General features: G+C 32.4%; 1 protein-coding gene across 1 annotated transcript in view; it reads right to left on the bottom strand.

Annotated features, from left to right (window-relative positions):
* The window catches only part of LOC106614451 (D-beta-hydroxybutyrate dehydrogenase, mitochondrial), a 61,497-nt gene extending 47,203 nt beyond the window's left edge, over positions 1-14,294 (bottom strand). Inside the window, exons 1-3 of the mRNA XM_014230203.3 lie at positions 14,170-14,294; positions 12,460-12,560; positions 1,716-1,961 (exon numbers count right to left, since the gene is read on the bottom strand). Coding sequence (XP_014085678.3) covers positions 1,716-1,961; positions 12,460-12,483 — 270 coding nt within the window. The 5' untranslated portion in view covers positions 12,484-12,560; positions 14,170-14,294. The remainder of the gene's footprint in view (positions 1-1,715; positions 1,962-12,459; positions 12,561-14,169) is intronic.
* Positions 14,295-15,112: the final 818 nt, after the last annotated feature.

The raw sequence follows: 15,112 nt of genomic DNA, 5'->3' as shown, positions 1-15,112 counted from the left end.
TAAAGTGTCCAAACCTCAGACGTATGAAAACAAATATCTTCCTCGAAAGAGTTATCCACCACATTATTGCTTTGTGCTATGGTGGGAGCAGAGGTTAAGCCTTCTTATTGGTCACACTCCCTTTTTCAACCAACTAACTAAGCAAGAAATAGTGTGTTGCAGCTATTTATGATCTAAGTTGCCGTAAATTGCAGTAAAATTGTTAAAAAGTCTACAAAATGTTGTGACAATTTAGCCATGTCCGGCTACTCACTTGTCGGACCACTTTAAGATATAGCTACGGTACAAACTCAACGATCAAAATCAAGTTCTCGTAAGGAAACTTTTTTAATTGACAAGATATCTTAACGAAATTCTGTATAGATTATTATCAAAGGCAACGCTATTATTTGTGCACGTATTGTTCAGATATGACCACTGTAGCATATAGCTGCCAACAAACTGAACGATCAAATACATGTCTTTCTATGGAAAACTTTTTTGTTTGAGAAATCATCCACACGAAATTCGGCATAGTTTATTATCCAAAGTAACGCTTTAATCTCCGAACGTATTGTTAAGATCGGACAACTAAAGCATAAAGCTGCCATAGAAATTGTCCGATAAAAATCAAAATAAATATTTTTATATCATTTTATGCTATAAGAAATGCAACTGTGAAAGATATTATAGCTTTGGTTTAGCCAAAGTTAAACTTTTTTTGTTTTTATATTTAATCATTACGACAATACCATATATCACGATTAATTGCTCTCTGAGGCTTAAAGCTACATATGTATGTATATTTGTATGTGTGTAAATGGTGAACAGTGCGATATTCTGCCCATTTAGGCCATTTGCAATATAATTGAAAATAAATATTTTTAAAATCTATTAAAAGATAACGGCTATGTATAAAAAAATAAATAAAAAATAAATAAATAACTGTAAATATACATAAATTGTGAAAAAAAATTGTTTTACTGTTATTTTTATTTGCCGTATAACTTAAATTTGGTTCATTATTTTGTAACACAGAAATATATTTGTGACTCAATTTTCGCATATATTTACATTTGATCGGTATTCATGATTTTGCAAACAATTTCGTATCAATATGTGTTTACACACTATTTGTATGATTCGCATGCGATATATTTTATATTTACGAGTTTTTTTTTCAATATTTATTTCAATTCGACCTTGAATTCTTTGCACTTCGCTACTTTTTATCACTTTGACAGTCGTTGCTGGGCTATTTTGATTGGATTGGCTATTTATAGCGGTGAGACTAATAAATGCATGCATATACAATTTTATTTTTGAGCGAATAAATGCTTTTTGCTTGAGTTGATATGTTTATTTTTATTTATTATTTATTAAAATTTTTTTTTGTATTTTTTAATATTTTTTTTTAAATTAAAATAATTTTTTTTTTCATTATTGCTTTTTATTTGGCTTTGCATATCTTCCCAAGTTTGCGTATTCTGCTTATATTTAGACTTTGTAGGAATTTTTATATTTTTAAAGTATTCATTTTATAATCCGTTCACGCCAATATGTAAGAGTATGCCGTAGAATCCGTTTAAAAATTAAATATGCTTTATTTCATTATCTCTTTAAATTTATTAAAAATCATTATTGCAATTACATTAAATACATCAACTATTCCTTATACTGCGCACATTTACTCTTTAATGGCTTATTTTCTTATTAATTATTTTTCAATCACTCACCTTAACGAAATGATAGAAGAGCACCGCTCCGACAGTGGAGAGTGCAAACCAAACGAATACCGCAAACGTGGAGACATGCGAAATATCCAATGCGTGCAACAATGTTGAGATAATCAATGCGGCAACATGGCAGAACAGGAATGGCAACAATAGACGCTCCAGAATGTCCCATGGAATTTCGGCAGACTTTTGTGGCAGCACTGAAATGGAGCCGCGGCGCAGAGAAGCGCGTCGTGATGCACGGCGCTGTGTGTGTGTATAAAAAACAAAAGAATTGTTGAGAATATAATAAACAAATTGTCATAATAAAAATAGTTAATAAATGAGTTGGTGAGAAGAAGAAAATATACAAATTAAGACATAAATATAGTATACAGACAAAACTCGAATACAGGAGTTCTATTATTTATGATTGCACAAAGGACTGCATATGGTAGTGCTAGTAAGAACCCTAGTTTAGTTATCGAACATAATCTATCCTAACTGCCAAGAGTCACGGCTTAGCTTAAGTTTATAATATATTGTGATGCCAAGATCGTCTAAATAGCATATCAGTACTAGGTTATATGTACATATGTATATGTCTGTTGTCGATGAACCAGGAATCAGGTTGAACTTTTATTAGCTGGAAGCGCATTACTATACATTTTGTAATATGCAGAGGCATTATAATGACTTTACAACAACACACACTGTTATTTAGATCTCTTGGTTAAAAATAATTATTTTCTTAAAAAAGTTTTATAATCTTACTAAAGTTCTCACAAATTTAGAAGCCTAAAAATCCTAGGTCGAAACAGGTAAAGCAATATTTGATGAAAAAAAGTATACTAAGTTATCAATTCCCATGTAAAAAAAAAATATTACAACTTTTAAAGCCATTTAGAAAAGGCGCAATTTGTGCCGTTTAATTTTCGGCAGTTAAATTTTGACTAATATTTACTAAATAAGTTAAACAGGTAAAAAATAGATATGCATGTGCAAATATTTAAATGAAATAATAATTTATTTTTTTTGTGTTTACATATTTTATTACACGAGGAACTAAAAAAAATTCCGACAGTTTTTGGCGCAATTAAAAATTAATCCTTCGCCACCGAGTCTAAACCACATTGTATGCATTCATATTATCAGTTATAAAAATACTTACACAAATATATGGAAATTTATTTACCAATATACCATTGTGTTAGGTTAAGCGTATATTATATTTAGGCTGTGTAAAACGATAAAATCAGTCAACACTACGTAAATGGCTGCCATTAAAAACCTTAATGTTTATATAGCTATGCAGTTTTAATGTACATTTTGTGTGTGTTTAGCGAAATACTCGTCTAGCGAATTATACTCTAACCATAAAACCAAATAATGTTTGTTTACATTTTTTTTTTATTGCCTTTAATTAAAGTAATTAGTTAACAATTGAACATTAACAACAACATAGTATCATTTTAGGCATTTCCAATTTCAAAAATCTAACAAAATATCGATTTGGAATGGCAATTAAATACAGAAAGGCTAAAATCCACCAAAAGCGCAGTACTGCGTATCGGGTTGCAGAGTCTCGCTATACTGTTGTAGATTAGGTGTTGTATTAACGGGTTAGGGGGAGTCAGAATTTTCAAACAAATTTTGAAAATTTTTACATTTTCCTAAAGTATAATATTTTAGAAACATTCTCTGAAAATTTGAAATAAGTCCGACAAATACTTTTTGAGTTATTCAATAATTAGCCAAGTGCTCTCGTGCGTTTTGGAACGTTCGTGTAAAACTTCAACTACGTTTTTTTTTCAAAGCTATGTTTTATGAACTGGTGACCACTATAGCTCGAAAACCGCTCTGTGGATTTTAATAAAATTTATACAGATTTTTTATGAAGACAAGGATAGCCGATGCCCGTCTGCCTCCGCACTAATATCTTAGTTTTTGAGATATCGCTAAAAAGTTTTGCACACGTCTTTTTCTCCCCACGTCTTTTTCTCCCCAAAAAATTACTGATATCTCGGAACAGCCGATATCGGACCACTACAGGATAAAGCTGGCATACTATCTGAACGATCGACATAAAGTGCTTATATGGAAAGCTTTTACATTTGACGAGATATCTTCAAGAAAATCAGCGTGAATTCTTGTCCAAAGAAACGGTGCAAACTGCGAAAAAATTGTTTAGAACGTGCCACTATGGCTCTAGCTGCCATACAAACTGTTCGATCCAAATCAAGTACTTGCATGGAAAACTTTTTATTTGACTAGATATCTTCACGCAATTGGATATGAATTATTATCCAAGGAAAGACAATGCTGTGCAATATTCTTTTTTTTTTGTTTCTCTTCACATGAACGAACTCGTAAAGGCAAAATACAAATTAACACATTACTCTTACCCACCAATTGAGGAAAAAAACAAAATTAAACAATAATAATAATAATAATAATAAAAGCGGTATTTCCTCATGGCTAGCTATCAAAACAGTTTATTTAACTTGACCAATACGATAGTGTGTTTTTTTAGTTTCGCAATAAAAGCGAGCCAAATAAATTGCTTACGCTCGATAGCGATCAAGCGCAAATGATTATTAAATTTGTTATAGCAAAAAAGTTTTGTTTACTAAAGTGAAAATGTTTATGGAAAAACATTTTTTTTTCTCGGCAAAAGCACTCGTTTCCCCCAAATGTTTTTGTGGGTGCTGAAACAACTTTATTTCGTGCCATTTAAAATGCACACATGCAAGCAAATGTATATGTGTATGTATATAAATATGTTTGTGCGAATGTCGGTATGTACATATTTTGAAGTTTTAATTACACGTGCATATATATTTTTTTCTTTTTTCATTCAATTAAATTTGTTTATCGTCTGTCCATCATTTGCACTCGTTTTGTCGATTAAAGCTGAAAACGTTTTGACATATTGCCCCAACTGCTAATGACTTGAGTTTTTATGGATTTCAAGCGAAATGGTTTTATGTGTGTGGGTGTATTTGTGTATCCTTTGAATAGTGCCACTATCAAATGTCGAGAGTTTTCCTCAATACGTGTATATTCTTACAATACTTCGGAGATGGAATAAAATAAAAAAAGATACGTCAAATGATGAAGATAATTATTTTTTATATGTTAACTTAAACTGCACTGAAACTATTGAGTGAGAGGTATTACTCACAGGTGTATCCTTGTAGCATGAAAGGGTTAGAAAGCTCTTTATCTTGATTTTATCGTTCAGTTTGCATGGCAGCTGTATGCTATAGCGGTCCGATCTGAACAATATTTTCAGAGATTGTAGCATTATTCTGGAAAATTGTTCTTGCCAAATTTTATGTTTATTATATAAATATCTTGTCAAATAAAAGAGTTTGCCATACAAGAACATGATTTTCTACGATCAGTTTGCAAGGTAGCCAGGTGCTATAGTGATCCGATCTGAATATTTTTTTTTGTAGATTGTTGCTTTAGACAAAACTCCTAGCCAAATAAATTTCTTCTAGATGTCTCGTCAAATAAAATTTTTATCCATACAAGGACTTGATTTTGATCGATCAATTTGCATGGCATACTATATTCTATAATGATTGATATCGGTGATTCCAACAAATAAGCAGCTTCTTGAGAAGAAGAGGACTGGAAACTGAGGGAATAGTTTGTGTTTATGCAGACGTATAGAGCGATAGCCAGTTGGGCATGACTAAATCGACTCGGTTCGTCACGCTGATAATTTTTATATACTCAAACTTTCATTTCTCTAATAATCTTGAGCGTTCATCGAATATGGAAACTGGAAACATACGTGTATGGTTTTAATACTTCGAGATACCGCAATGTTTGAGAAGAGATTTTAACTTCACATAATTTGTGCGGTTGTTCATTTGTATCATTTCTTAATGCGACGGCAGATTGGTAGTTCAATTTCGATGAAACTTATAGCCAGCAGGTGGCTCATATACCGCATGCTGACTATATATGTATATATGGGCAAGAAATGGAAACTAAAATTGCAAAAGCTGGTTACGTTAGGTAGCGGCAGAGTCCAATATGGTAAATATCAATTCAAGTATTTGTTGTATATATTGGACTATACATCCGCTGTGAATTAACGTGTAATACGCATGAAAATTAAATGGTTTAGAAATATTGTATAATGTCCAAATTTTTTTAAAATTCTTTTATAGTAATAACGTTTGAGCATAGCTTCACCCATTTATTTCTTTAGTAGAAATTCCTTATTATTTTATTGTTCTCGGTTTTTTCTCATCTCCCTTGGCACGCATTTATTTTTAGCTACAGTTGCATTTTCAGCATAAAATCTGTCTTTGTGTCGTGCGATATAGAGTATTTCTATGTTTGTGTCTTTTTATATAGAGACGTATGTATGTATTTGGATATGACTAATGTGAACTTATTTATATTTGCTTCAGTACTCTTACTTGGGCTATTTCTGTGTAAATCTATAAAACTATATATGTATAGCATTAGTCTATATGTTTGCACATATATATATATATATATACAAACGTAAAAAAAATACATATAAGGTTGGAAGGTATCTCCCTTCCGCTTTTTTGTTTTTCATGCAATGCTTTATAAAAAGTTACAGTGATCGGATTTAGTTAAAATATGCGCTGTTTTGTTCGATGATCTGTTTCCATCTAGACGGTAACTTTATAATATCTTCCTCGTAGAAGCCCCCCTCCTTATTTGCGAAGAATTCGGACAGCCACTTTTCACAAGCCTCTTTTGAGTTCAACTTCACACCACCAAGGGCATTCGCCATGGACAGGAACAGGTGGTAATCACTTGGCGCTACGTCCGGGCTATATGGTGGATGCGATAAAACCTCCCATCCGTGCTCCCGTAGCTTCTGACGAGTCATCAACGAAGTGTGTGGTCTGGCGTTGTCCTGGTGGAACACTACACCCTTCCTGTTGGCCAATTCTGGACGCTTCTGGTCGATCGCCTGCTTCAAGCGGTCCAGTTGTTCGCAGTAGATGGTAGAATTAAGCGTCTGGCCATATGGGAGCAGCTCACAGTGGATGATTCCCTTCCAATCCCACCAAACACACAGCAAAACCTTCCTGGCCGTCAATCCCGGCTTGGCCACTGTTTGGGACGATTCACCGGCCTTCGACCACGACCGTTTTCGCTTGATATTGTCGTATGTGATTCATTTTTCGTCGCCAGTCACCATCCGCTTCAAGAATGGGACGTGTTCGTTCCATTTCAGCAGCATATCGCAGGCGTTGATTTGGTCCAGAAGGTTTTTTTGCGTCAAATTATGTGGCACCCAAACATCAAACTTTTTTTTTGTATCCAGCCTTCTGCAGATGGTTCAAAATGGTTTGGTGACTAACTCCCATCTCCTGGGCGATGTCACGAGATGCCATATGCCGGTCTAACTCGATGTATTCCATGATTCGATCGGTATTTGTCGTCACAGGTCTTCCGCCGGCTGGCTTATCCATGGTGTCGTTTTCACCGGCTCTGAATCGTCGAAACCATTCCTCCGCGGTTCGAAGTGATAGAGTACCATCCCCCAAAACACCATTAATCTCACGGAACGTTTCTCTAGCGGATTTGCCTTTAACGAAGGAAAACTTTAAAATAGCGCGAATTTCGGCGTTAGTGAACTCTATGTTTACACGTCTATAACTGTTGAACGCAATATCCAAACTAATCATGCAGAGCGTTGTTTTGTAGGTTATGTCAAGACCTTTCAAATTATGTATAGTGTTGCCAGATACGAGCTCTGTAGCGCTTTGTACATAGCCGCGAAATTCAAAAGACAAAAAAGCGGAAGGTAGATACCTTCCAACCTTATATATGGGTATGTACATGTATATAAACATTCTTGAACTTTTCAGCGATATTACATAAATTTGTCTCACATCCATCGTATAATTCAATTGAACTGGTTGCAAATAAACAAATTATTGGTTACATGCGTTCAATGTGTGCGAAGATACATTTAGGGCACACACTACAGGCCCACCGACATATAAATATACAAATTTAAGCTAAATATATGCTAGTTTGTACTTTCACATTAGTCAAGTTCGCTGGCAGTGGCAATGTGCTCCCAAATGCGACTGATCGATGGCCTTTGCAGTTGTTGCAAATAAATATATACAAATGCTGATCGCGCAATATTATACCAATACATATACGTATGTATGTAGTTATTGTATGCAGCCAGCATACATACGAAATTAACATAATTTTGAAATATTTCCAAAATCTTTGATTTCATAACGCTCGCCAGCCAAGTAATCCTGACATTTTTCTAAATTTTGCTAAATTTACATTTATTCATTAGCTCAAATTGCTCATTAGTTGTTGCTTTGTCTTTTTCCTTTTTTTTTCATTTGTGCTCTGCTTTTTCCGACGCACCATTAATTTTCCACAAACACATTCACATATACATATTACTGTCTAAATAATATTTTTTTTGTATGGAATTATGTGATTGCTTTATGTGTTTCTAAAATAATTCAAAATGTTTTGATATTTTCCGTTGTATCAACATTTGAGTTTAATTTTCCGTTGCACGCAGCAGATCGAACAAAATTTTCGAACATTTCAAACATTCTAGAAGGTACCATGTTATTCATCAATTAATAAGAAAAATTATGAAACTTGAAACAAATAATATTAAAGTTAAACAAGAAATGTGAAAAATACCAAGCAGAAGGGGAAAAAAGACAACAACCAAAGTAAGCAAAAAAGGAAATAAAAAACAAAAATATTAAAAAAAAACATTGATTAAAAAAAATTAATAAAAAAAATAAATAAAAAAATAACATAAAAATAAAAGTAAAAAAATACAATAAAAACTTGTTTGGCTGCCAACAAGTGAAAGATTACGGAGATGATGGAAATTTTGGCTTGTCCAGCTGTTCGATATTAATTTGTTTTATTTTAAAGAAATTTAAAACAAAAAATAAAATTTAATTTGGGTATGTAAGTTTAGGTTAGATCGCTAATCACAAAACAGCATCGCACTTGGACTAATTATGATTAGTGCTTTGTGAAGCTAGAAAAAAAACTCCACTAATTCAATTTTAAGCGTCGACAAAGCGACCTACAAGTATACCCATTAAAAGTCTGATTAGGCGTTTACTGTAGTAGATAATGCGATCCTCCGAGACGCCCATTATTGCACACCCTAGACGCTATTGCTGCTGTAGAGCAGAGTATCGAAGAAGACCCGAATGAATCCATCCGCCATCGCGCGCAACAATGACAGCTGTGGTTTTAATTTGCAGGCTCACAAAATCCAACTCGTATAAGAATTGAAGGCGAACGAGCATCAAGCGCGACGCAAGTTCGGTGAATGAGCCAAAAACGAGAGGGCCATCGATACCGATTTTCACCAGTAAATTTTGTTCAGCGTTAATAAACCAAATTGTCGTATTTATTTCGATTATAATCATTGGTCCATATTTCTTCAAAAATGAAGCTGGCCATAACATTACAATAAATGAGAGCAATGAGGAACGTTACAGAGGCATGATTAATGATTGTTTTCGTGCCTGAATTAGAGGATGTTGATTTTTATTTGCTATGATCTCTAAGAAAGTTGAGCAGTCTTTGTTGAAATTACATAGAGACAAACTTAATGACTTGTCTAATTGCTTTAAAACATTCTATAATTAACTCTAAATTTTGCTTCAATTAATGAATAATCGTTTTTATTTACATATAATTTTCGCTGTCTATTATTGCATTATTGAACTAAAATAATTTCAAACATTTCAGTTGATAAAATTACTAAAGAAGCCTTTTTAAATTTTTTATATAATATTTGAACTTTAGTGCGTTTTAAATCACTTCACATGACTACACGTCAACGGTTTTGATGAACGGAAGCCGCGCATGGTATGCAATCAATACAACAAATCTTCTGTAAGACTTTAGATTTACGGTGATTTTTATGGCATCACGCATGCATTTGGAACGTATATGTATATGTCTATAATTTCCTATAAAAGCGGCTCAAGTGAATCACATAACATAAATAAATAGTTGATTTTAATGGCAACCCAGCGGAAATGGCCAGTTGATTACGGCAGAAGCGAAGTAAATTATCTGGCAGCTGTGTATATACTTACTTAACTTAATATGTATATGTGTATATATATATATTTATTTATACTAATGCATGCATGTTTATATGTATTTCATGAAAGCTGTGCACTTGCAATCATTTGCCACCTCGGAACATAAGTGACCCACTTGGCTGTCGGCCATTAAGTGCAGCGCTTGCAAGTCATTATATTTCTCTTTCCTTTTTTGTTTTTTTGGTTTTTGCAATATAGTTTTTCACTTTCGCACAATTAACTGTACTATGGCGTCTAGCACAGACCAAACAAAACTATGTAAAAGTGCTTAGTGCCGGCCGGCCGGTTTATGGACCACACATTTACAGCCAAAACGGATCTTCAAAAGCAACACATCTATGCGCATATATTACGGGTATATAACGGGTATATGACTGATAATAATTACGCTCATAAATGTGAGCAGGCATAAATATTAATTATTATTTTAAAGCTATAACTTTGTGCTGGCATTTAATGCATAATTAAATCGGTGGAACAAAGCGTTTTTTTTAAACGTTTAATCTATTTAAAGTGGCCCAAAATTTAATAATACTACTGGAAAAATGCGTCCACTTAAAATATTTTGTAATTATTTACACCAAAATTTTATTCTGTTATTATAACCCATTTGCTATAATTTTTTGCAACATTCTTCTTTTGATCTAAAAAGTCTTTATAGTCATCGAAAGTTATTTTTCATCTGATTTCCGACGATTGTGTATTGCATGTATCCAATTAAATTGGGTTAAGGAAACTGCAGCACTCACAAAATTTAGTTTAGCTTTAATGAATTATGCTATTTTTGGTTAATATGTCAAGGCGAAAGATAGAGACGAATTCAAAAAGCGTAAACTTTGCATATAAGGGTGGATGTGGAGATGGTATTGGTAGAGGATGTTAAAGTTAGAAGATTGACTGAACAGTTCGAATGGCTTTAGAGACATTGATAATTTTGGGAAAAATTGAGCGACTTGTCTCTTGTTTCAATAAAGGCCCAGTTCCGGCGATTACCTATAAATTTCTTCTCAGCGAGCATTCTCTATAGGTCTGAGAACCGAAAAAATTTGCACTGTGCCAAAAGAGGAGAACACGTTCCATTTGCATCTTGAAGGTATCGGCTACCTCGTACCAGTTCGTGGATTTCGAGTGGTATAGTGATGATATCGGCGATAGTGTTAGCTTACGTTCACCAATGATCTGAGATTTACATTTTGTTCTATCAACAACTCCATAGAGAGAAGTTTGGAAAATTTAATTGGGAAAATCTAGCTTGGCAGCGAATGTCAGCTTTTTTTTTTTTTAATATTAGATGTAGAATAAGTTTCAGTTGCTGAAACTATTAACTAATAGTATGAGTCACGCTAAGACAGCGCATCATTGAGAAGAGTAAACGTCGAGAACAATTCTGCTCTACGTTGATATGGTGTGGTGCACAGGCATACGGAAATCTCCCTACCGGAAGCCAATAGAAAGGGTACCGCGACTCGTTGCGCTGTGTATCACGGAAGCTTGAAGAACCAACCCAGCTGTGGCTCTTGAATAAATACTAAACCTGCCACCTATAGACCTCTTCGCGAATAACTGCGTGACAAAATCGACAAGACGGCTACCGGTGGCTTAAGAATTTGCATATAGAATCTTCGGGCATAGCTGAAAGGGTAACTTCGTTTTGGCAGCTTTTTCGGCTGCTAGATCCCTGAGTTATATTTCAAGCGGATGTTTTTGTTATTGGGAAAACGGCCGAGCTAACCTCTAATGCGTCAGAAGACAACTTCAGAGTTAACATCTATGATGATTGCTAAGCAGCAATCAAGGCAATGTGTCCAGAAGTGTCTTGGAAGGCAGGGCAGTAGTAGAAAGTGTCGCTAGGAACAAATGCCTTCAATTCTACTGGGTGCCAGGTGCCAAAGGCATCGATGGCAGTGAGCTAGTGGACGATAATGCCACGAGTGATGTACGGCTGTTATCCGATAGATAGAAGAGACTGTAGGAACATGATTGAAATACTCACTAAACGTAGACTTGTGGCGGCACGCGAATGCAGAATGGGGCTTACAGGTCGTGACGACTGCAGGAAATGTCAAGAGCAAGGCACCAGGTAAACAATGGAGCATCTCTTGTACATTTTGTTTACATTACTGTTACACGCTTGACATATTATCTAAGTCTAAACCTGCCCAATGTATCACGAAATACACTCTTAAAATAGTTTCGTACTGAACAGAAAGTAAAAACAATAGCTGTTGTCAAAATATAGCTGAGTGAATAACAGTAGGTTGTATAAAATTATTACTGACACCCATTGTGGGATTATGGCAACCCCACTTGTTGTCGTAGCGGCAGAAAACAACCCTAAAGTAATTTGAATGCTGCCGAGCTGCTCCTTGAACGGATAAAAACTCGGGCCGTTCCTTCTACGTAGACTCGACATGTGTGGGAACGTCCCGCTGTAAGCAAGTCGTATCAAGGAAATCAAGATTTCGTCAAAATAATCCACAAAGTTTTTGAATGATATATAAATGTTTATTTAAAAAAAAAAGTTTTGAAAAAAATAATTTAAAATATTCATATACAATATATTAAGAAAATTGCTTTAGAAACTGAAGAAAAAAACAAAACGAATCGAAATGAAATTGTATGAAACAACTCACCATAGTATTATCGAAAACTTGCATTTTGCTTGTTTCCGCCAGTTAAACGCTTATATAAGTATCACTTCGAAAACAGCAATAATTATCACCTCGATAAAGTCCTTTAATTTTTAACGAAGAAATAATTTTATTAAATAAGTGTAACGTAATTTTAGATTTAAGTTTTAATTTTTTACGATTATTTCTTTTTTGATTTAAAAAAAATTTGATTTATTTATTTTATCATACAATTTATAATAATTCATTTATATAATTCATAATAATTTTTTATAATTATTATTATATATAAAATATTCTATGAACAATAATTTATAAATTTGAAGTTTATTTGTGAATATAGATTTTATAATGAAGTTAATTAGAAAATATTTTATTATAATTTATGTCTCAAAGGGATTGATTTAATTTTTGTTATTGTAGAAAAATAGGGAAAAAAATATTTTCATTAAAATATTGATTGTTTAACTTTTAAATTATTTCTAAAATTATGAATAATGAATATTAAATTTTGATATATTAACTAAAATTATTTTTCAATAATTTTTTTAAATTAAAATATTTATTAATTAATTTTAAAATTTTTTATAAAATTATTTTTAGTGAATATTAAATTTGGAGATAATAACAAAAATTATTTCATAGAAAAATAAAAAAATTTAATAAATTTAATTAAAATTCGAATTATTTTATTTTTAAATTATTTATAAAATTATTAATAATGAATATTAAATTTCAAGATACTAACTAGAATTATTTCATGAAAGAAAAAATATTTTTTTAGCATTATAAGTTATAAATAATGAATATTAAATTTTGAGATATTAGCCAAAAATATTTCAGAGATAATAAAAAAAATAATAATTTATTTTTTTTTAAATATTAACTATTAATTAAATTAATTTTGAAATATTAACTAACATTATTTCACAGGCTGATAAACAAATTTAATTTATTTCAATTAAAATATTAATAATTTATTTCTTAAATTATTTTTAATGAGTTTTTATTTTAAAATATTAACAAAAATTATTTAATAGAAAATAAAAAAAATTTAATTTATTTTAACTTAAATATTAATTATTAAATTTTCAAATTATTTATAAAATTATTAATAATAAATATTAAATTTTGAGATATAAGCCAGAAATAAATATTTCATAAAAAAAAATTGTTTTTATTTAAATTAAAATATTAGTTATTTATTATTCATTGAAATACTAACTAAAATTATTTTAAATTATTTTAAATTTTTATTACAAAATTTTATGCTTGTGTTATTAAAAAGGCTTTGACAATATACATATGTATATTTAAAGCAAATAATTTTATAAAATAGTTTCGGGTAAAATTGGTAAATAATAAACATAATTTTTATTTAGCTAAACTTTTAATTAAATTTTTAAATTGTTGTCGAATTGAAATTTATATTTAAATGAAATCAATATCACATATATATAAATATATATATATTTTTTAGTTTTGAACTCATTTTATTTCTTTCGAAATTTCAACAGTAATCTGTGAGGATTCTCATATTTCAAACACAAATATTTTAGACTTTTTTCAGTCCACAAATGCATTTGTCCGTATTTTGGAACGTTTTTCATTTAGTTAGCATATAATTTAGTTTAACTTTTTGCGTGGCTAATATTGAGTATGCTCGAATAGAAAATAATATTTCACCATTCAGCAAAATAATATTGCACCTACTTAAAAAATGTTTTGAATAAAATAACTTTCTACAAAGTAATTTCCGAATGTGTCGGTTTTTAGCGGTTCGGCTGGCCGCCCGATTATCACGTTATGAGTCGCGTCGTCCAACTGCCAGGGCATAGCGGCTAGCGGTCGTGCGTTGGTTGCAGCGCCAACATATGCGGTAAACTTTGTTATTTTTTTTGTTGCTGGTACAGGCGGCGGGTTGCGTCGGTGTGGTAGCGAAAGCATAGACGTCATTAGACGGACGGTATCGGCCTACACGAATCGCTTCGCGCTTGTCAATAGCGCCCGCTATGGCTGGATTCGGCAGCTCAGTTCATTTTCGCTTTGTTGTCGTTATTGTCGCATACACTTTTCGACCCTAGGCGTACAAGATCGGCACTCGCTTGCAACAATTTATTATATGCTTACCACTGTGTTATTTTTGTTATTTAAATATTTTGAAAATGTATTTTCTCCATTTCATTTGCTTGTTTCTTTGTGTGTAAAGAATGTGGGCTTGTGTATGGTATTTAATATTTTTCTTAGTGTTTGTATGTTTGTGGCAGTTTCGAAATTACGCAAAAAAGTAAAAAGTGTCTCCGCTCACGTCGGCATAGATTCCATTAGCGAGATCTTTTGCTTATGCATGCACTGTTCATGCATATTTATTTTGAAGATGCTCGCTACACAGCACATATTTCAATATTCACGATCATTATCTGTTTCTGGATGTAAAGGGTGTCGGAATAAGGCAATTCATTACGAAAATAGAAAAAGTTGATCTTACCTGCAGGTCAAGTCGGCTTGTTCTATATTACATCGATTGATTTTCTTTCAAATAAATCAGTTCTTTCGAAAAAGTATGGACCAAGCATGTGTTAACCGGAAACTAAAGCAAATTGTATTTTTGTTTTTACCTTGTTTTTGTGATCTCAATATACTATTTTAATAAGGG

This window comes from Bactrocera oleae, chromosome 4 (assembly GCF_042242935.1).
Source record: "Bactrocera oleae isolate idBacOlea1 chromosome 4, idBacOlea1, whole genome shotgun sequence".
NCBI classification, from domain to species: domain Eukaryota; kingdom Metazoa; phylum Arthropoda; class Insecta; order Diptera; family Tephritidae; genus Bactrocera; species Bactrocera oleae.
This window is presented reverse-complemented; position numbering and strand designations above follow the sequence as displayed.